At 41.6% G+C, this 24,257-nt stretch overlaps 1 protein-coding gene across 1 annotated transcript in view; it reads right to left on the minus strand.

Annotated features, from left to right (window-relative positions):
* Window positions 1-2,105: 2,105 nt before the first annotated feature.
* Window positions 2,106-24,257, minus strand: part of SDC2 (syndecan 2) — a 114,270-nt gene continuing 92,118 nt past the window's right edge. Inside the window, exons 2-5 of the mRNA XM_056522431.1 lie at window positions 9,352-9,463; window positions 7,674-7,816; window positions 6,395-6,509; window positions 2,106-4,547 (exon numbers count right to left, since the gene is read on the minus strand). Coding sequence (XP_056378406.1) covers window positions 4,384-4,547; window positions 6,395-6,509; window positions 7,674-7,816; window positions 9,352-9,463 — 534 coding nt within the window. The 3' untranslated portion in view covers window positions 2,106-4,383. The remainder of the gene's footprint in view (window positions 4,548-6,394; window positions 6,510-7,673; window positions 7,817-9,351; window positions 9,464-24,257) is intronic.

Here is a 24,257-nt window from a genome sequence, read left to right on the forward strand (position 1 = left end):
CCTTCTGAAAACTTCTCTCACAAATATAAAAAATATTGTTTTATCAAACCTTTGTATAGTGTAGAGAAGCTTGGGCCCATCAGATTCCATCAACCTGGCTACCAGCCCCATTAAGGGGGTGGTACAGAATTAGATTTTAAAAAAATGCTTCCTTTTTGCAAAAACAGCACCACTCCTTTCCACAGGTTATGTGTTGTACTGCAACTCAGTCCCATTCACTGCAACACCAGACAAAACCATGAGCTGCAATACCAGACATAACCCGTGGACAGGAGTGGTGCTGTTTTTGTAAGAAAAAAGCTGTATTTTTATAATCCTGGACAACCCCTTTATCTTACCCAAATTATCCCATAATGTTGTGATAGCAAAAAAAAAGTGTCTTAGAACTATAAGGTGGAATTTCCAATATGGACTAAAATGTGTATGACTGTGTGTGCAACATGATTATTCATCAGATCATTGTATGTTTAATTGGTCTAATGAAGAATAAAACAATAATATGGTACCCCAAGGAACGTCATATGGTGACAAACAGATAGGCCTCAAGTGTACAGTAGAAGTGTGTGGAGGAGGCTTAAATAGGCACTGTCATTAAAACACATTTTTGCTATTGCACTCCTTATGGTAAATAAAAAAATCTTTCTAACTAACTTATTTTTTTTTAAATGAAGTTTTCTATGTTTTATTTGTGTTTACAAAAAGCTGCCACTATGTGTCTCCCTACTTGTCCAGAGCATATTCCCCCCCCCCCCCCCCATCTCTTGCACAGAGTTTGGACTCCTGCTGGCCTGGCAGAAGTACAAAATCAGGAAATGCTGAGGGGGGTGTGTGCAGCCTTATCCAATCATAGCTCATCTCACACACTGAACTGCTCTGGGCTGTGTGTTCTGAAAAGAGAAACAAAGGCGCTCCTTGTGAAGTATCGCTAGCACCATAAGCCAAAGGGGGGTGGGGGGGGGGGGTAATTCACTGCTTACCAATACGGGTTGTGTACCCGCATACACAACAATGGTTAACGTATGTAGAGGAAATATAAGTCTGTCTGCAGCCTTCCTGAAGTATATATCAACGAATAGAGCAGGACTTCATTGGTACAGGATTCATAGTCCTTAGTACCGCATAGTCCTTTGTCCAGGTCAGCGCCGTGAATCCTGTACCAATTAAGTCCTGCTCTATTCACTGGGCTGTGTGTAGCAGAGAAAGGGAGGAAGTTCTCCCCTGTATGGCTTCAGATGTCACGCCTGCTGGGTAACGCCCCTTCCCAGTCTGTGAATCTGACTGAGACTGAGCAGAAAATACAGAGCAATATCAAGGTAGAAAACTAACAAATACTGCCAACCTAATGTGGGGGAACTATACAAAAATATAAAATTGTGCTATTCTGATCCCTATAACTCTTATTTTTCTGTATATGGGGATGTATGAGGTCATTTTTTGCGCTGTGATTTGTAGTTTTTATCGGTACCATTTTTGTTTTGATGGGACTTTTCAATTGCTTTTTTTTTTATATTTTTTATGGTATTTGAAGTGACCAAAAATGTGCAAATCTGGTTAGTGCACTATTACGACTTTTGCGCCCTCTCTTTTGATTTTGCCTAGGGCCACACTAAGCCTAAAACCGTCCCTGCTCCTGCAACCTAATATTCTATAATAGAACTGTATTGGAGAAGGACATCTAAGATCTTCACTTTTTCAGCATCTTATTTGTTGTATGATTCTTTCTAGAACACAAAGAAGCTATAAACAACCTCTGATTAAAATGTGCACATTTTGGATAAAAGAAACCTAATTCAAATTTGTCATTACAAAGCAGTGAGAGGAGAAATAATGACACATAAAAGCCAGTATTAGGCCACATGTTTTTTTTTATTTAGTAGTGTTTATGTTCCCAAGATACATTTTAGGTCTATTGAAGTAAGACTACAAAATTACCATTAATTTTTTCTGTGCTTATAAAATACCAACATTTTTCTGTTTACTGTCATACACTCTGTAACACAGTCTGCAACAATTTACATGGAATCATAGGCACTTCAAAGGCTTAAAAAGACTTTACAACTTAAATGCATGGTGAAAACGACAAAAATTTCTCTTGTAACTCTTAGTCGTACCTTCGGAAAAAAAAAAAAAAAACATAATGGGAAGGAGTTTGTACAGTGGCCTGGACTTCTGCAACTTTGTCAGAATACTGTTATAGTCTTTGGATTTGACTCTTCCCCATTGTCCATAACAGGATTAAGCATCCTGAGGCTTTCAGACTCTTGAAGAGCCTCCTATTGTCTCATTCTGGTTCATCACATATGTAATACATTTGTAGCCAGATTCTCCCGCACATCATTATATGCATTGTATGACTGGCCCGCTCCTGTACAGGAGTTGGTAAAGGTGCATTCACTCCTAAAATGAAATCAACATTATTTCTAAGGCTCGCGTTATCGTCCGAGAGAATAAAAGTTTCCATCAGTTTTTTTCTTTTACACCAAAACAAATCCTTAAAAATTAAAAATTATAGCATGTCCTTTAAAGGAATTTCAAATGTTGTATAGATTTGCAGAGATTCATCTTTACCAGTAAGAAGGTTTAACAGACAAATATAAGTACCTCTCTGAAATCTACACCCCAGTCATGGCTACAGCTATAATTTCTAAATGCTGCATTACAGTCATAGACGGAGGTGAGCAAAACTACTGTTTGTAGTGATGGATCGGCCATTGATTTGCTTAGTCTGAAAAAAACATGCACATTAAAAGGGGTACTCCACCCAAAGACATCTTATCCCCTATTCAAAGGATAGGGGATAAGATGTCTGAACGCGGGGGTCCCACCGCTGGAACTCCTGCGATCGGACACTTTTGGATAGGGGATAAGATGTCTAGATGTGGAGTACCCCTCTTAACGTTTTACTTACCAGACTAAACAATTTGACACCCGAGCCATAATAATAAGTTTTGGACTGACCTGTCGTAGTTTCGCTCACCTCTGGTTGTAGATTTAACACCAAAAATTCTGCTAAGGCTCTTTATGAAGTGCAGAATAGAAACCCCAAAAGCAAAACACCAATCAAAAAAACAAACAAAAGTTTTCTACATCTTTCACACAAAAGGGGTCCTAATGCTAGATAAGTATTCCGACAGTGAAATTTCTGGAAGCTTAAAGAGTCATAGCCAAAGAGGGCAGAAAAATTACCAAATTTCAGATCCCCTCTTTAAGATTATTGGTGGGTCTCCAAATTCCTGGACTTCCACCAATGTAGTGTTCTTGTTTGTAATTCAAAAGGCAGTAACTAGTCTTGGGACACGATTTAAAAAAAAAAATTAAAAAAAATTAAAGCAAAGCAATAATTAACAAAATAAAACAAAAAAGCCAAAACATGCCAAACTAAATATTGCTACACAAACAATACAAAAATAAGAAAAATATATATAAACTTCCCTATTATTTACTCCTGTACCGAAAGCTAAAGTTTAAAAACTTTCAGAAGTATGGGAAGAGTGACTGCGGACAAAACCAAGATTTACAAATAATTTCAGATTTAATTTATTTTTTGTAAATAAATGTTGGTTTTGCATTATGAAACAGAACAGGTGAAAAATTCTCTCCCGTAAACCTTAGAGACAATGTACGTACTACCGAAGATTCTCCATTTAAGAGAAAATGCACCTTTAAAAAAGAGTAGCTTACTACTGTAAGTAAACCGCTTGTATATAGATATCCCATTTTTTATTTTTATTTTTTTACACATTAGTCAGCATAAATTGGTCAGAAAAAAATAAAACAAAAATAGAAGAGCGGTAGTGTAAAAAAAATGAATATCATTACACAGATTTATACAGATTTCGTTTATGTTTACATAGGAAGAAAAAAAATACATTTACACTATTATACCGTATATCTGAGTTCTAAGACAATTGCACCATGACAACTACTAAAGGCATTTATTTGGAAAAACAGATAAATTAATGAAATAGAACTAAATTTTGAACGATCCCGAGACATGCTAAAAAAATATTCAACAGCCTTCCCTAGACCCGATGATTGATCATGAAACCGTTTTCATGGTTTGCATTTTTATCCATAAAGGTTTGAGACGTCTCTGTGAATACCAATGGTCTTAGAAGATAATACTTTGCCACTGCTACCCACTCAAAAATGCAAGGATTTTTTTTCAAATTTTTGTTTTTTTAATTAAAGAATACATGAAAAGTGTTTTCATTTTTTTTTTTTAATACAATGGGATTTCTCTCATATCATATAGTTGCCTCCAAGGCTCTTTAATGAAAAAAAATGAAATCTTCATTATTCTATGCAAAAGCTTTATTTAAACGAAAAAAAAAAAAAAAAGAAGTTCAGTGATCTCGTAAAAAGAGACACTATAAGTAGATTTTATGCATAAAACTCTTTAGTTGGTGCCTTTTGGTAGACAGCGCTGGATGGTTTTCGTTCTCCAAGGTCGTAGCTGCCCTCATCCTTCTTTCTCATGCGGTAAACCAACAGCAGGATTAAGAAAACTGCAAAAAGGAAGCCGATGCCTCCACCGGCAATGACCGCTGCAAAACAAGATTAGAAGTGTGTTATCTTAGAAGGGCCTTCAAGCTCTACACTGCATACTGAATAGCCTGTCATGTGTTAGGGCATCAGTACATGAGACATCAAGGATACGTACAGAATCAGCAGTGTAATTTTCTGCAACATTAGTCACCCCTTTATGTGCATGTATAATGCTGCAGAATACCAATGCGCTCAGTTCAAATGTCAGAAAATGCTACAACCTACAGTATAACTGACAAGGATGTTCTCTTTGGGCGACTATACACAATAATTGTCATAGTAGTGAAATAATGACAACTATGAACAATACAGGCTATAAGAGTCTGACCGGTTGGTGTCCATCTGCTAGGACCCTCACAAGGGGTGCTGTGGTCTCATTTGAATGGATAGGTGGTGGAGTATGTGCACGCTACTTCATTTAAACAGGGGACTATATCACATGATTGATGAGGGTCCCACAGGTCAGACCCCCACCAACCAAACAGTTGTCACATATATTGGTAACAGTTTCTGAATGCAGGGGGTATGACCGCTGAGACCCCTGATGATCTGCAGACTGGGGCCTGGTCTCTCTCCGAGTATGAAGCGGCACATTGGCACTTGCACCATCGATGGCAGAAGCGCTCCGATGGATAGGGATAGGTTTTATAGTACTGAAGTATCACTTAAACATTTATAACACAGGCTTAAGCTAGATCATTAAAGTGCATCTGTAACCTGAAATCCCAATATTAAATTGTACACACTAAGTACAAACAGTGTAGATGTAGATTTAAACTTTAGTGCCATAAAAATGTCTATTTTCTACTGTCACAAACAGTCGGAGAGGCATGGCCAGGGGTCGCCATTCCTCTCTCCACTAACGCCACCATATGTCCCCTGTGTGATTAACACACGGCTGCCATGCATACGCCATCTCTTTGTATTAGGATGCTCATGAGACAAGTCTCTATACACTCCTGAGGCTCTCTGACTCATCATGCGAGCGCTGTAAGGCTGGGTTCACACTACACCGGATGGGAACAGGATACGGCTGGGGGGGGAGCGAAAACTGGGCACTCCCGTATCCCAGTCGGATCTGGCCCAAACCCCATTCATTTCAATGAGCCGAATGGAGTCAAGTGCGGACTCTGGTAGGCTCATTTTTGCCCCGTATACGGTTTTCTGACCAGACCTAAAACCGTGGTATACCACGGTTTTAGGTCCGGTTAGAGAACTGTATACGGGGCAAAAATGAGTCGACCGGAGTCAGCACTTGACTCCGGTCGGCTCAATGAAATGCATTACATACGGGCCGGGTCTGGCTGGGATACTGGAGCGCCTGGTTTTTGCTCCCCCAAGCTGTATCTGTACACTGCTTGTACTCTGAGAATTTGTCTCAGAAGGGATATAGGTAGAAGTAGGAGGGATATAGGTTGAACTTAATGGACATTTGTCTTTGTTCAACCTTATGAACTATGGGGCGATTTATAAAAACCTGTCCAGAAGAGAAGTTGCTGAGTTGCCCATAGCAACCAATTAGATAGCTTCTTTCATTTTTGAAAAGGCTTCTGCAAAATGAAAGAAGCGATCTGATTGCAACTCAGCAACTTTTTCTCTGGACAGGTTTCAATAAATCTCCCCCTATGTTATTATGTCCCTACTATGTTGATCAAGAAGAAGGCAAAAAAAACCTTATAAAAGGCTGATGCCAAATGCCCCCTATCAGGCGGTAAAATTCCTTCCAGACTCCAAATATGAAAAACAAAATAAATCCCTGGATCAAGTACTATAAATCTAGTATTCATAACCTGATAGTTACACATGCACTATCCACCACACATTGATCCCCAGCTCCATTGCTCACCTGCAAGTACTTCTGTTCTGTGGAATAGGTTATCTGACTGCTTCTCCGTGATCACCTCTACCTTGTTGTTGGATGTACGTTCTAAGAGATCATTATCACTCTTTTCCACAGGTTCCTGAACAACAAATACAAAGTGATGTACAAATGGGACATAAGCGACCAGCATGTAACATTTCTCTAACACCATGATAGCTCCCAGTTGACTATTCACTCTGGTTTTCTAACAGAAGGGATCTGATTCACACCGATTTTGTTCACCGGAAGTCAGCTGACCCAGGACCAACCATTTCGTCTGAGATAAAAAAAAATGGGGTTTTCTGTGGGTCAGACTGGTGATTACATGACCCAATTACAGTAATGAAACATATGGATGCAGCTAGGCTGGAATAAAACAAGTGACGCAGTAGGACTAGTGATGGTAAGTCTACATGATATGCTTCTTTAAATATAGAAAGAGTCTGCTCTAAGAACTATATCATTACAAACGAAATCTGTCATGTTGATCTGTCATTCATTTATAATAAAAAAAATTAAAAAAATGTTATATCCCACTATGAAATACCAAAAGCTCTTGCTCCTTAAAAGGAGATCTATAGTACTAATTTTTCAGAATCCCCTGTGCCCGGGCTGTATAAAGTAACATAAACTTCTCTTTCTCTTGTCAACCCCATACACAAGCATATCTGGCCTAGCTTACATGCAATCTGAAAGGGCAGAGGGAACTAAGCTGCTGCCAGACACCTCTATCTCCCCTGAGAACAAAGCAATTAGGCATGTTATAAGGGAACTGGTCACAACTTTCATGCTGCCTGAACCATAAGTCATCGGAGCACTCTCTAATGGCTTATGTCTGCCCCAAAGGCCTTCAATGATAGATTTTCCTTCTTTGGGTGTGAAGAGAAATCTATCAATCAAGGCTCGTTAGGCAGGGAGAAGCTGCACGATTACTTGTGGTCCAGGCAGAAAGAAAATCAATGAGAGGTTACATTTTAAAGGGGTATTCTGGCCATAGACATCTTATCTCCTATCCAAAAGTAGGGGGGATAAGAGGTCTGATCGCATGGGGCTCGCTGCTGGGACCCCCCCCCCCCCGTGATCTCCGTGCAGCACCAGTGGGGATAAGAGGCCTATGGCTGGAATAGCCCTTTAAATCCAACTGCCTAATTTTTCTCTCCCCTGACAACAGTAGGAATATACAGATATAAAATGGTTGTCAAACAAAGAATAAAAAAGAAAGAAATAAATAAATAAATACATGCTTTAAAAGGAATAAACATACCTCTGGATTTAGGACTATGCTTGTCTGCATCTTTGGCGTAGTCGAGGCGACTACTGGAGCATCACTAATTGGTAGATTTTCTGGAACTGCCCTAATGGTCGGAAGCTGTTCTGCCAATTCTTTGTCATCCACGTCTACAACTCCTGATGAGACAATACCATAATAATTTTTATAACTTTACATGCAGTTCATCTTTGTGCTTCACATGCACTTAAAACCAATATATTACAACACAGGCACTACAGAATTCAATGAAGGTGACAAAATAAATTGTACTAATTCTTCAAAAACATTTGTTCTTATACCAATTAGAAAGTTCTACAATTCTAGACTTCCCAATAATGAATTAGTTATGGCCACCTAAAAAGTATGGATGAGTTCTGAATACTTCGAGCTCTTCGAGGCCAAGACCAAGTGAATATCTGAACCAGTCTCAAATACAACAAAGTCCATTTCTTCAAGGCGAAAGCAAATCTTCGTAAAAGGACGTCATTCAAGATAACCAATTCACAGACATATCAAGGCAAACTATTTTGTCCATCTCCCAAACTTTAGATATTATGAATGGGTTTGCAAAATGCATCATTGTCTAGGTCACCCGCCTTCATGACATGACCCTCATTCTAGGTGTGTGGTCAAGATGTTTCACTGTGGCAATGTGCAGGACCAAAAAAACCTCCTCATAACATCCAAAAATAGCACCCCCATTCTACATAACTGTAGATCCAAAGACACGAAGGACAAATTATTTCAGAACACAAAGAATAAGACATCTAGTCAAAGCACCATACAGGAATTATCCATGGGAGGGTCACATTATATGTACTATCAGGTGGCATATACACAGAGCCTCTACTACAGTTCTTACCTGCATACAAAGCGACAAAAAATTTTTGGGGGTGAATATTATATGAAATACCTATTCACAATGGACACCATTTTTTTGCCTCAAAAGTGGCTGAAAAGAAAAATAACATTTCAAAAGTCATATGGTTCATTTTTGCTTAGGAAAACAGGATGGTTATGACTACAAAAAAAATCTCCAAAAAGGAAGCCTTTTTAAAATTAAGTTTTACAGAAAAATAATGGAAATATGGATGGTAATTCCCAATCAGTAAAGTTTAATGGCCATTAGACATTTTTGGGTCTCATACTGCCGAACTGCCTGGGCCCATAGTACAGGGCAAGGAGGCAGAGCCAGCAGCAAAAGGCCCCATTTTGTTTGATTTGGCCCAGGCCCCTGATGGCAGTACTGCCCCGATGGTGGCCCTGTTGCCACATATTATGCCTAGAAAGCTGATGTATTAATTACAGTATCCTCCGCTATCATTCTGTGCTTTACCATTCGGCAGTATTAGAAAGTGAAAAAAAGATCCTACCAGATGGCAGCATCCCTACTCTGGGGGGCAATGCTGGTGTAAAATTCTTGTCAGAATTTGAGGGGGAAAAAAAACACAAGCAGCTTGATGCACCATTTTCATCAAAAGGGACTGACAATGGGCTTTTGATTCCCTTGCCAACTTTTTTCATAGCTGCTTTACCATTGCCAACCATCCACGAGGAGAAGAACAAAAGGGCTTTGTATGGCAGAACCAATTGAGAAATATCAACCCACATTTTTTAATAACTAATCCAACAATCGATATGAGACAAGATTTTAACATCATGTGAATTGTACCTGATCCTGAACCAGAAGAGTAGTCATCGTCATCAATGGGATACACTCCGGAGGATTCTTCAACTGATGTGTTGTCAATATACAAGTCTTTGTCTGATGTTGTGGCCACCATCTATAAAACCAAATATGGAGAATGTGAGAGTAGTCGAATACATAAATCTATCGAAACATTTGCACAGGTTAAAGGGGTATTCCGGGTTTATGCATCTTATCCCCTATCCAAAGGATAGGGTATAAGATGTATGATCGCAGGGGTCCCACCACTGGGGACCCCCGCAATTTCAGTGCAGCCTCCGGCATTCTGTGCCGGGTGCTGCTTCCTAGACAGGGACGTGACGTCACGCCATACCCACTAGTGACGTTACGTCATGCCCCCTCCATTCATGTCTATGGGATGGGGGTGTGACAGCCGTGATGCCCCCTCCAATAGACATGAATGGAGGGGGCATGGCATGATGTCTCTAGGGGGAGTGGCCTTAATGTCACGTCCTCGTCTCAGAAACAGTACCCGGGACAGAATGCCGGAGGCTGCACTGAAATTGCGGGGGTCCCTGCGATCATACATCTTATCCCCTATCCTTTGGATAGGGGATAAGATGTATAAACTTGGAATACCCCTTTAATAGGCAATGCTTTTTTTAATTTTTTTTTTTTTTTAGAAAGCAAGTAGGACAAATACACCTTTAAATGTTAATAAAACTGAAGTGAGATGGGAAAATGAAGGCGTTGGTTGAGCCCCAAGGTACGAGAAATGAATATTTATCTTCTGCATGAATACATTTTGGAAATTGCTGAAGTAGAACAATACTTTAGTCATCTTTCGAGGTGTACTTCCGCAGGTAGCAAGGCTTTGTTATTGGCACAATCGAGCACATGAATCTATAAATGTCATGCTGTGCAACAGTACAGAAAATAATTAACGCCGACAAGCCTCCGCACCTATTCTAAAGGAATAATAAGAAAATAAACAAACAAAAAAAAGATTTACGTAGTGAATCCATTAGGAAGCCTCTCAATCTCTGGTCCGACTGCTATAACAAGATAAAAACAAAACCTGCGCGATGCCCAGAGGTGCCAATTACAAGGGAGACTATAGATAAAATGCAGGCTACTCCTATACCAGAAGACGGGGAACCTGTTAACACTTGTAGAGTTCACACACTATTAGAGCAAAGGGACCTGGGCCGGACTGGGTGTGAAAACCAGCCCTGTAAAAAATTACATACCAGCCCCATAGTGTTGCGTCATTATACCAGCACCTCGTCATTTTCTTGTTCATAAAAGGTAAAATATAGTTCCCCCACATTAGGTTGGCAGTATAGTTCCCCCACATTAGGTTGGCAGTATAGTTCCCCCACATTAGGTTGGCAGTATAGCTCCCCCACATTAGGTGCAGTATAGTTCCCCCACATTAGATGCAGTATAGTTCCCGAACATTAGGTGCAGTACAGTTCCCCCACATATACAGTGTATGGCTGGAGGCTGTATGCCTGTTTACTGCCCCACTTCAGTATTCCAACCACTGCTCCGGGGTCTTGATCTACTGCTATGGGTAGATCGTGACCCTGGAGCAGTGATCGGAATGCTGAAGATGACGTGCCGCTGGTCACTTGCCATGCACGCGCGTCCTCCTCACTGCTCCGCTCGGCTCTGTTACTATGGGCGCACCTCAGGGATGTCCCTGCGTGCGCAACCTCAGGGCCGGCGTTAGGGCGAGGTAATCCGGGCAATTGCCCAGGGCCCCCATCCCCCAAGGGGCCCCCTGCGGGCTGCTCAGTGGTGGATCCCCCCCAGATCCACCACTGAGCAGCCCGCAGGGGGCCCAGTCACATTCAGGACATCCCTGTGTCCCAAAAGATCTTTTCGGGACACAAGGATGTCCCGGTTACCTTTCTGCGGCACGCGTTAACTTTAAAAATGCAGGGGTAGCCTGATGGTAGCGAACGCAGGGACGTCACTGACGTCCCGTGCGTTCGCCCATAGGAACGGAGGAGCGGAGCATCAAGGAGAAGAAGGACGCGGGAATGGTAAGTTACCTGCACGTCAGTTTTGGTGCTCCGACCCCCGCTCCTCCGGTCCCAGGACCTACTGCTATGGCCTATAGGCCACACTGTATATGGCTGAAGACTGTATGTCTGTGGGTGAGCTATACTGCACCTAATGTGGACAAACTATACTGCACCTAATTTGGGGGAGATACAACCTAATGTGGGGGAACTATACTGCACCTAATATGGGGGAACTATACTGCACCTAATGTAGGGGGAACTATACTGCACACCTAATGTGGGGGAACTATACTGCACACCTAATGTGGGAAAACTATATTGCCAATCTAATGTGGGGGGCCTTATACTGCCAGCCTAATGTGGGGGACCAATACTGCCAACCTAATGTGGGGGAACTACAACCTAATGTGGGGGAACTATGCTGCCAACCTAATGTGGGGGAACTATACAAAAATATTAAATTGTACTATTCTGATCCCTATAACTCTTATTTTTCTGTATATGGGGATGTAGGAGGCTCATATTTTGCGCTGTGATTTTTAGTTTTTATCTGTACCCTTTTTGTTTTGATGGAACTTTTCAATAGCTATTTAGATATTTTTATATGGTATTTGAAGTGACCAAAAATTTGCAAATCTGGTTAGTGCACCATTATGGCTTTTGGGGCCCCACTTTTTATTTTGCAAGGGGCTACGCGAAGCCTGAAACCGGCACTGAGCATACTGGAAGTTGTAGTTTCATAACATATACATCACTTTTGCTCACTATGCAAGTAACCTCTTTAAGGCGACATACATGGCAGGAAGGCCTCCTCTATAGCAGTGGTCTCAAACTGTGGCCCTCCAGCTGTTGCTCCAAAACTACAACTCCCAGCATGCCCGGACATCGGTTGGCTGTCTGTGTCAGGAACTGTCTGGGACACAAGAGGTTTAAAATGAGATTTGCTCCTACTCTGGACAAGTCCTGACATGGACAGAGGTGGTAGCAGAGAGCACTGTGGTCAGACAGAAAAGAAAACTTCCTGTGGAGCATACAGCAGCTGATAAGTACTGGAAGGATTAAGATTTTTTAATAGAAGTGATTTAAAAATCTGTATAACTTTCTAGCACCAGTTAATTTGGTGGAAAATTTTTTTTATAAATGTTTTCCTCTGGAGTACCCCTTTTATACATATATAAATAAATGAAAATAGTCTAGAATACACACATTTTTAAATAGTTAAATAAATAAAATAAAAATTATTCCTATATCTTGGAAACTTGACAAGAGTGCATAAAAACAAATTAAAAGCAGTGTGAAAGCAGAGGGTACAAAGTAGTATAAAAAGTCCTCTTCACAACACCAGAATAGTTATCACCAAACCTGAAAGGTTAAGAACAACTCAAAGTGATTTAGTCTTTATACTGTTCTATACTGGAAACTGAAAAAACTGACTGTATATATATATAAAAGACTCAATTGAGCGATGATGGATAAAACCAGATTTTCAGATTTTGCTCCTTTAAACAGGAGAATTATTCCGGTAGTTTGTAATTGTTCTGATGGTAACAATTCTTCTCCACGGAGCCCGCGGGGCCCAATTAACAACTTCATCAGAAAAATGTAAAAAGAAAAGAAAAATAGAAGCAGTGTTTCTTCTAGAAGATCAACAGCGGAGGATTAAAGAGGTGCCATAGTACCTGCCAAAATGGGATTAATCACCTCCATTATCTCATTACTTCCCTATCAAACCATCACTCCGCGGACATGACCCTGCCGGTGAGCCTTTGTGGTGCTAGGCTTTGAAACTACCAGAGAACAATGCGTCGCCTTCACAGTTACTCCGCTCCAACAGAACATAAAATAGAATGGAATACTACCTGTAATCCTTATGCTGTTTGCTTGTCAGTATCATTTATCTTTTATATGCACAGAATAAGATGACGCATTCATAAATTATACATAAAAAAATACTTATTGACTGAGATCACAGTGATCTTCTCCATCTCACTGAATGTTGAAGTACCTCTTATCTGTGGTACATTAAAAAGAGGTTTTCCAGGAGTTAAAAGGGATACTCCGCCCCCTAGACACCTTATCCCCTATCCTTTGGATAGGGGATAAAATGTCTGATCGTGGGGGTCCCACTGCTGGGGACCCCTGCAATCTCCCTGATGCACTTGGCATTCGTTTAGAGCATTGGGTGCAGCGCTGGAGGTTCGTGATGTCATGACAGCACCCGCTCGTGACGTCATGCCCACACCCCCTCAATGAAAGTCTATGGGAGGGGGCGTCATGCCCCCTCCCATAGACTTGCATTGAGGGGGCATGGCGGGACCCCCACGATCAAGACATCTTATCCCCTTTGGGATAAGATGTCTAGGGGCAGAGTATCCCTTTAATCATTAAAGGGGTAGTCCAGTGGTGAAAAACTTATCCCCTATCCTAAGGCCTCTCTGTACAGGGGCCAGGCTCTCCGGCCAGATAGCGGGTGTCGACCACCGCACGAAGTGCCATAGAGTTGTATAGAGGGGGTGTGTCGGCCGCCGCTTCGTTCGGAGGTCGACACGCCCCCTTCCCGCGGGCTGTCGGGGCCCTGTACAGGAGATCGCGGGGAGGCCCAGCGGTCAGACCCCCCGCGATCTGCAACTTATCCCCTATCCTTAGGATACGGGATAAGTTTTTCACCACTGGACTACTCCTTTAACAAAGAAATTTAGTTACCTTTTTTTGGTTCATGCCCCTGTGTGTTTTGGCCCTTCTGTGCTTGGGCCACGGTAAACAAACAAAAAAAATTAATTATGCTTAATCACAAAGTGCTGTATCACTCCCTGCATTGAAATGCAACCTCTACACCTTCCTCCATAGGGCATAGACTGATTACTTAACACACCCCCTGCTACATTTACATGCAGGTGCCACTGCGCATGGTCTTTGAGACTGTCAGATTATCCAGCCCCTGTACCAATTGAGATATTTTTGGGTAAATTGATTGCAAGATAATATCCACATCATTCGAAGAAGAAATAAACAGTGAGGAAATAATAAATAAAAATCACAAGACTTTTGCCCAAACCGGCCATAGCAGCCAAATTGGAAGAAAGTGTTTAAAAACCCCATCTAAAAGGTGTCCGTTCAAATTTGATAAATGTTGGTTAAATAGTGTATATGAGGCCGGTCACCAGGCTATTACCAAAAGGGGGTATGACAGCGGCCTGTCTTACCATTTCCATAAAAAACAACACATTTGCCTGAGCCAGGTCGGTAGGTTTAGCTGTCAGCCAAGCTAGCTCATTTGCCGAACAGCTACCTTAAATGTACGGTTACCATTAGTCTGTGTTTTAAAGTGGACATACTTTTCACAATCTGATGATTGTTTTGGTTGAAAGCATCCAATTTAAGCCATTCGGGCACCTTTAGACCCATTAGATGGTCACAAGAGTGCAGGATTCACAATTCATTAGGAGATCTTTAAAACTCTAAGCAGTGTCCAAACATGAATAACAACGCGCAGGAGACTGGGTAAGCACCAGTGCTGTGGAGTCGGAGTAAATTTTGGGTACCTGGAGTCGGAGTCGGCAAACAATGCACCGACTCGGACTCCTACTAAATTTAGATTGGAATAAAAAAAAAAAAAAGCCAGTTTAAATGTCCCAATTCACAAAAAGTTATAATGAATGACTTCTCTACTGTAAGAATAAAGACCAATGCATGCAGTGCCTCACGTAACTGCAAAACGAACACGTTAAGTGACCGTGAAGAAGCATGCTTTTCATGTTCTTCACTATATGGCACACAACGCACAATTAGGAGCAGCAATACTTATACTTTCCATAGTGTTGTGTTCTGCTGTTACAGGGAACCCATGGGTAACCTAGCCTCTCACTGATAAGGGATTAAGTAAATATGTGTTTTTGCAGGACTAGAGACACTTGTATAAGTGAAGGGAATGGAAGGTCAATAGTTCAAGACTGAAGCTGTAAACCATTGGAAAAACTGCTGCCATTCAGCTAAGGCTATAAAAACTTGTAAATTCCGATTGTTAGCTTAAACTTTAAACATGACTATGGGATTCTACTAGGGAAATCATGTTTTATAATAAATGCCCCTTCCTGGATCCTCCCACTGCCCTATCTTCAGCAGCAGATCAGCACACAAAAAGGAGAAGGCAGCAGCTTCTGCCCAACTACCTCTCTCTGCTAGAAGAGCTTAGAAGAACTTGGTGGAACAGCTTCCTGGATTCAACTGTACGTGTTTATAAATACATTCGCATATTAATAAAGAGGAGTCGGAGTCGGGGAGTCAAAAAACTGCCCTGGTAAGCACACTGGATATCCAAACTTCTACAGAAACCAGGGATATAGAATGAGGGGCTCTGGCTGGGCACTGACCCATGGGCTGAATGCTAGGGGGCACCAATAAGCCACTTTGCATTGGCCAGGGCTTAGGGATAAAAAGCAAACTGAACTGTTGCCCTAAACCTAAAAGAATGATGTCTAGCTATGAATTTGAAGGACTAATACAGTGCTTGTAGCCATCACCAGTACTCTCACCCTCTGGTGTGAAAGAAAGGCCCCAGCAGTGGAGACGATCTTTCAGTCACAGCCTGATATACTAGATTATTCTTTTTTTTATTGAATTTTTTTTAAACAGAGATGTTTACGATGAGAATCATATACATCCTACACAATCCCCGAGGACATCATATAGTCATCTAATCCCTTCATACACACACAACACTGTGCTTTCCTCTGAAACTTCAATATGTGGATCAATACTTTACCATTGTCTTCCCTGACATCCAGCATTTGTTTGACCCTAGTACTTTCACACGTTGCACAATGATTCCGGAGTCATTCTGTGATTTACAGCTTTATGTAATCTTGTGATCTCACACCAAACAGCTGATTTATTGCTCACAGAGATGGAGAGGAGAGAGATTACGCCCCGTTCATCCAATTAAAAAATAAAAATTGTACAGCTTTCTTACGTAAGAACTGCAGAGGATTGAGGGATTCACAAAGATATAAAAGACAAACGTGGGAAGTGTTGTTCTTGGGCATGAGCACCATCCATGGTCACATAGGTTCTACTAGTGGTGGTCTTCAACCTGCGGACCCTCCAGATGTTGCAAAACTACAACTCCCAGCATGCCCAGACAGCCAACGGCTGTCTGGTGCATGCTGGGAGTTGTAGTTTTGCAACATGTGGAGGTCTGCAGGTTGAAGACCACTATAGTATTCTCCAGTGTCACAACTGGCGCAAAAGGTGGAAGTCACACCTGAGCCCTGCTGCCCGAAAGGGGCCATAGGTAGTTCAGACATATAAATGAGACCATTGGAGCCCAAAAGCTTCAAGTAATTCCTGTGGTCCCAATTATCCAATTTGCAAACAATTTATTTCATATCTTCTGAATTTAAAGCATACCTGTTATATCACTGAAAAAAAATAAGTTCTTCTATATGTAACTCACTATGTCATGAAGATGCTTTACGTGTCTTTTTTTATGTCTAGCGTCTCTATTCGGCTCACAAATCCCTCCGTCGTTCTGCTGCTTACTCATTCTGACATGCATTGCTCAGGAAAGGGCGTGTCTGAGGCAAACACTGCGCCCGCCCTCACTCACCATGCATATTCACTTCCTCCCCGAGTCTGCTGTGCTGTGCTGGGTTTCTTCATCCAATCACTGCTTTGTAATTCCCTGCTCTCTGTATTCATGCTGCAGTCGGATAGGACAAGAGTGAGCACAGAGGAGTGCTAGTCCTGCCTTCACTTCCTGAGCTTTTCCCGAGCCTGTGCTTCAGCTGGGATTATGTTGTGGACGATATGGGGACTCCTAGTGGTCTTTTTATTTATTTATTTATTTATTTTTTATAAATTAGGATTTCTATAAAAAAAAAAGCAATAGGCTTTATTTTTTATTTTTTTTAAGTACATTAGAAAGGTTAATTGTTTTGCCAAGATGTACAACAATTTTATTTTATTTTTTTACTTTGACAATGGCCATTTAAATGATCTAAATGCAATACACATCGATGAGAAGAAATCAAGTTGGCTTTGCGGCAATCTGTTTGGCTTTCTACCCAGCAGACTTTTCAAAGAGATCATTATCAAGGCTTCGAGTTGTTCTGAGCCAATACACACTGTGGGATGGGGCCAAATGCCAAATATTGTCCACGAAACTGCAGATACATACATATGAGCTCAGATGCCCATGTTTATTTATCCTTTATTAAAAATTACACAAGAACATAACCGATGTGAGGTCCCCTATATACATGCTTAAGTATATTAAATACTAAAAAGAAATAATAATATAAAAAACAGTTATCAGATACCATAGCATTCAAACAGCCGAACCTTTTGCAATCTACCCCAATATTCATGGCAATGTGGTTCAAGTTGAGTTACGGCATTTCCCTTGGTTTACACAGGTTCTCGGTTTTATCCAAGACCTTATTATGACATGGTAATTTGGCCTTCATAAGCAGACAGAGAATTTCTACTCGGGAAACCTCTACGTTAGCTAAAGCTAGGGCTGGGCGGTATACCGGTTCATACCGAATTCTGGATTTTTTGGGCGGCACGATATGAATTTTCCCCCATACCGCAATACCGGTTGGGCCTCTCCCCCTCGGGAATGTATTATCAGCCCAGCGCAGCGCTGTCCCCACATCAGGGGAACTAATCCTATGTGACCCGCCAGCGCAGTTCTGCCCCCTCCCCCCCCAATTAATGATCAGCCCAGCTCTGGCCGGTTTCTTACATGACAGTGGGCTCAGCCTATCACTGGCCGGGGCGGGACATCGCTCCGGCCGGTGATAGGCTGACGGCTGTCCAGTGTTCCAGTCCCCAGCGTGTGGCCCCGACATAGGTGAGTTCAAAGTTTATTTTCTTTATGTTTTGCAGCCCGGGCATAGGGATACAGCGGACAGCAGTGGTCTCCAACCTGCGGACCTACAGCTGTTGCAAAACTACAACTACAGCCGTTGGCTGTCCGGGCATGCTGTGAGTTGTAGTTTTGCAACAACTGGAGGTCCGCAGGTTGGAGACCACTGGCGTATAGCGAGTTCCAGCTCCCGGCGTCCCCCAACAAAGAGGAGGAGGGCAGTGCTTGAACGTGACATCTGTGAGTAGTACCCCGCTGGTCTGATCATTAATTGGGGCGGGGAGCAGAACAGCACTGGTGGGTCACATGATTTTGGGGGGGGGGGGGGTTGCTGAACACTGCGCGCGGGTCACATGATTGATGAGGGGTGAAAATGCATTTATATTACCGTGGCACCCTATAAATTCCCTATAAATTCCCTTATAGGGTATGTGTGTATATATACACACGCACAAACAAATATATATATATATATATATATATATATATATATATATATATATATATATATATATTTTACACACACATACATACACACATATACACACACACACATATACACACACACACACACACACACACACATATATATATTTATATATTCCCTACTGTAGCACCGATAATTTAATGTTCTTTGTAATTCTCCGAGCAATAACCATTAAAGGGGTATTCCAGAAAAAATAACTATTTTTTTTATATCAACAGGCTCCAGAAAATTAAAGAGATTTGTAAATGACTTCTATTAATAAATCTTAATCCTTCCAATAATTATCAGCTGCTGAAGTAGAGTTTTTATTTTCTGTCTGGCAACAGTGCTCTCTGCTGACATCTCTGCTTGTCTTGGGAACTGCACAGAGTAGAAGAGGTTTGCTATGGGGATTTGCTACTACTCTGGATAGTTCCAGAGACAGGTGTCATCAGAGAGCGCTTAGACAGGAAACAACTCAAATTCAGCAGCTCATAAGTACTGAAAGGATTAAGATTTTCTAATAGAAGTAATTTACAAATCTGTTTAACTTTCTTGAGCCAGTTTCGCTTCTTGGAAGAAAACTTTTCAAATGATGCAGGAATCTTGCTTTGTCATAGCACAAATTGGGTCTAAGCCGATGTTTCCCAACAAGGGAAAACTACAACTCCCAGCATGCCTGGACAGCCGTAGGTTAGTGTAGTTCATAATATAGTGTCTGTACATGTGTTTGATGGCTGGCCTAGTAATTCTTATGTAATATTTTCCACAGGGCTGCGAGAGAATTGTAGTGTTAAGCAGAGCACACATGGAAGGGAGCCTAGCTGTGTTGCAATGGGTGAGGTGGATAATCTGTGGGAGGGAGATTAGTGACCTCACACTTACAAGCAAGGGATCCTGGGACTTGCAGTTGGAGGGAGGGGACTCCAATAGGAAATAGCCATTTCAGAAAAAGAAAGCAGCAGTGCTATGGTGGACTCACAACACAGCCATTTAGTCCCAAGCCAAGCACAGATCCTTCCTTAGCATGTCCATTGCTGTCTGGCAGGTAAGTTGTAAAGTTAACTTATGTTGGATAACCTCTGGAGGGGTACTCCACTGACCGGTGTTAGGAAGTAAATGCCCCTCCCATAAAATAAATGACAAAAAAAAAAAAATCACAAAACAAAAAAATAATAATAATAAAATACACAGAAAATGCACTATATGTTAGATATATAGAACACCAAACCATGGATCAAAAATTGACAGCAGGATTCTACAGGGATTACTAACTTACTATTCCAGGGGTAGCAACCTCAAAATTTATGGATAATATGTAGCCAGGTAAACTGATCAATTGATCAGGCATAACCCTTTATCTCAATGATGCCTGACCAATTTCAGGTTTGGTCACCATGACTTTGAGATGACTCCATGACCCGTACCATATGGTCATGTGAATAGGTTGTTTATACCCAACAGGTATTGTTCATCGATCAAGACATTGGCCATATAAATGTCTTCTGACAGACACGAACATAAAACATCTAAAAGCAGAAAACTGTAGTTGCAAGGCACTAAGCACGAAGAACCCCGATGGTTTACCTTCACGTGATGGACTACCCTGCAGTACTTTGCACACACATACAATAGCAGAAATGCATTTGTCATCCTCGCCGTACAGACCTCTTGATTTATGGCTTTAATACTTGGCAGCAAATACCTGATTAATGCCCAACCTATTCAATTACAGGTGTGAAACACCGCCTCCTCCTCCGCCATGGACTGATAGTTTTCAAATGCAAGTTAACTGGGAAACCGGGAAATAAAATTTCTTCTAGTAGACCTCAGAGACGTGTAGATCTTGATGGTAGGGCTGTTCTCTTGGAGCCTTAAACAAAAGAAATAAACCTTCTTCTGTTGTTTCGGGCTATGCTCAAACATGGGCTGCTTTTGAACCATAAAAATGACCCAAAATTGACTACTCTATGGTTCAACTAAATCCAATGAAAAAACATCTGGTAATTCCTATTGAGTAAATTCAACAGTTTTTTAGGTTTATAACATGGTATACAAACTATATAACGTTAAGATCTTCATAAAAGACATTTAAGTATTTTTAAGTTCTTCAATCTCATCTTAAAAAAAGGCAAATCCTGGAAGACAATTGAGAATGCCTTAATTTTTTTTTGGCTGCAGAGAAAAGGTTCCATTTCAGTTTGGTTGGGGTCGGGCTCAAGCTTGTTGGTTTTACAGTAGTTGATGTTTCTCTCCTCTCAGATTGGCCTTAATTGACACTTTTAAATGTTCTCCCCCCCCCCCCCATTATAGATAATGTTCTCCCTCATCACAGATAATGTTCTCCCCCATTACAGACAATGTTCCCATCCCATTACAGTTTATGTTGTCCCCAATCACAGATGGTTTTACCATCACAGATAATGTTCTTACCCCATCACAGATCATGTTCTCCCCCATCACCGATCATGTTCTCCCCATTACAGAAAACGTTTTCCCCAATAGGAGATAATCTTTTCCCCATCACTCATAATGTTCTCCCCCCCCAATCACAGATAATGATTTCCCCCATTAAAGATAATGTTTGCCTATTTTCTGAATCTGGCTGTCTAGTAAAAAAAAATAAAAAATTTTCTTTTCCTCCTCTTAGTAAAGCAGTCACAGACTAACATCCAGCATTGAAATGATATTTTATCGAAAAAAACTACAGAAAAAAAAAGTTTTTTAACACAGCTTCAAAACTTCAAAATTTTCCTAGGAAAGATTATCCTTTTTTATTTTTTATTGCAGAGTTACTTAAAAAAACAAAAACAAAGGGAAAAGCGTTAAGTTTTTTGTAGTAAAGCAGACAAACATGCCACAGTATACACAGACCCTGCGCTTTTCAAAAGGCATTAACTCGCACGCACGTTTGTGTTTTGCTTCCTACACCACGGGCAGCGGGCACATGACTAATGCTACTGGGGCGACTACTCTGGCACGCAAGACAAAAGCAGCTCACCTACCTTCCATTGTTCCCAGCCCTGCTCTAACCTCTAGTGATTACTACTCTCCCGCCAGTGGTCACATTTCAGGGCAGCCCCATGGAAACCAGCTTGTAAGTGACCAAGCCCATGCCGAAGAAGGTTTATTATTCAGATTATTCCCTTTTATAACTTCACAAAGGGCGGCTGTAATGAATCGCGCTAGCTTTCCTCGCAGCGTCTTCTGCTTCTCATAGCTATATTTAGACCGATTTCTACATTGTTGGCAGCACGGGACTTAAATTACTCTTAACTATATAACAAGTAACTGTACATCTTTCACTAACACAAAAGATTTTTCCAAGGTTTAGAAGGTCTATTGTTTCCTCAGGAACAGTGCCAAATTTAGATTAGGATGAGCCGCAATACCAGACACCATCTATGCACAAGGGGGCAAAACTGCAATACCAAAAGCAGCCTTTGTTTATGGAGAAAAAAAAAATGTATCTACACTTTGGAAACCCCATTAAAAAGTTTTAGGCTAAATTATCTCTGCTGGACCGATTTTGCTATATGATGTATGCTTTTCATATATATAGAATAAAGTCCTATCCCTATATATAGGTGACCCTCACCTTCCTTAGAATTTTATAATTTATTCAAAATTGTGATAAGAGTGTGGCCCTTAGTGGTGATGTGGTGTGCGGGCTCTGGTATGTCCATCATATAAGGACACACTGGCGAATGTCAATTTTAACATCAGTGTTGAGGGATAGCCAATGTCATTGTATACATCCACCACAGTAAATTCCTGTATTGATGTGCTGCCCTTACCCAGGGCGGAAAATTCAACCGATCGCTCTGACTTAGTTCCTGATCTTCTGAAAAACTGGACAGTCTCTCAACTTAGAAGGGGTTGTCCTCTTTGAACAATCCCATTCTATTGGAAAGGTTTCCTTACAATAAGTCGATCACAGGATTGGTCAATCCCCCATTGGACAAGGAGTAACAATCTCTTGGAGAACACAGTAGCATGTGTTTACTTCCTCCGTAGTGCTATCAGAGAACAAGGGACTATTACACAGTGTATTGAAATAAATTGCCAGGTCCTATAAAGCATGGGCATGCCTGGTCCACCAGTGAGATATACTCTTTATATAAGGCTTTTCACCAGGGCTGTAGCAAGGCTCTGTTTCTCCAAAGGCTCCATATAGACTTTCATCTATGTACCCTGGGCCAGGGGACAATGGCTTGTGGACCCCCACCTATCACATGCCCTGGCTGCTTCCCAGATGAAGGATGCTCAAGTGGGCAACCACTCTACATGCTGTTAATTGTACAAGAACTTTCTCTTCTCAGACCAGTGTTTCCCAACCAGGGTGCCACCAGTCGTTGCAGCCGAAGGCTGCCCGGGCATGCTGGAGGTTGTAATTTTGCAACGGCTGGTGGCACCCTGGTTGGGAAACACTGACTGACAATAACAAATGGAAAGCTACTGTTAATAATTTCTACATATAAACCTAGCGATCAGACTAAAAAGAGAACAATCGAAGATTTACTGCATGGGGCTACTGGAATTGGAATGAAATTGGCCCTAGCAGGTGTGCGTGAGCTGGGGATATAAGGACACAAGTCTTTACCCTGTACGGCACAATACATAGAAGAAGAAAAACGACAATTAAATTGAGCCTGTGATTGTACAAATTGCAATAAAATGGAAAACTCAAAAAAGCAAACAATGAGAGTGCAAACCTATTTATTGGTTCTCTTCAATCTGCTGTATTTCGACAGCAAAAAAAAATAAAAAATTATCCTGTCTGATGTGAAACAAGTTATTTTCTTTATCTGCTCCCTGCTGGAGAGGATTCCAACCAGGAGCACAATGAAGAAATATTCCTCTCATCTTCACATCTTCCGCAGAGCGAGGCTGAGCTGCCGTTGTCCTGTTTTGAAGTCTCCTTTATGTTTCTCGACTCTTAGTTTTGTGTAATGTTGTTGATGGTTGTTGGCTTTATTCGGTGACGCACGCTTCTCAGGCGCCGGCCTTCCAGTTAATACAAAAGTAAGAATCCCAGCAGTGTAGACCGCTCAGTAATTCCTCTATCTGCTGGGCACAGCAAGACCGGTTTGTGGCGTGTAAGTGACAGAACAATGGTTACTGCAAAGGACTTATAAATAACAATAAAACTACTCTCAGAAAAAAGGTTCATAAATAGTGCTGCCTGTTACTACACTCACCGATTAGAATCAGGTTTTTGTCAAAATATTGTGATTGGAGTGTAATTGGCAGCTCTATATGTGCCAGCCACAAGCCCCAGATCATGCCAGCTACACAAAAGTAGCCGGGCTCACTCGCCTCTGCTACATTAAAAGGGATACTCCACTGGCCAGTGTTCCGGCTGCGGTCGGAACACTTAGTTCCGAACACTGTGCACGCTCTTCGGGGGTCAGCCATGCCTCCTCTTGACGTCAGGCCATGCCCCCTCAATGAAAATCTATGGGAAGTGGCGTGACACCCCCTCCCATAGACTTGCATTGAGGGGGCATAGCCGACCCCCGCAGCGTGCACACAGTGTTTGGAACTAAGCCGGAACACTGGC

This window comes from Hyla sarda, chromosome 5 (assembly GCF_029499605.1).
Source record: "Hyla sarda isolate aHylSar1 chromosome 5, aHylSar1.hap1, whole genome shotgun sequence".
NCBI lineage: Eukaryota > Metazoa > Chordata > Amphibia > Anura > Hylidae > Hyla > Hyla sarda.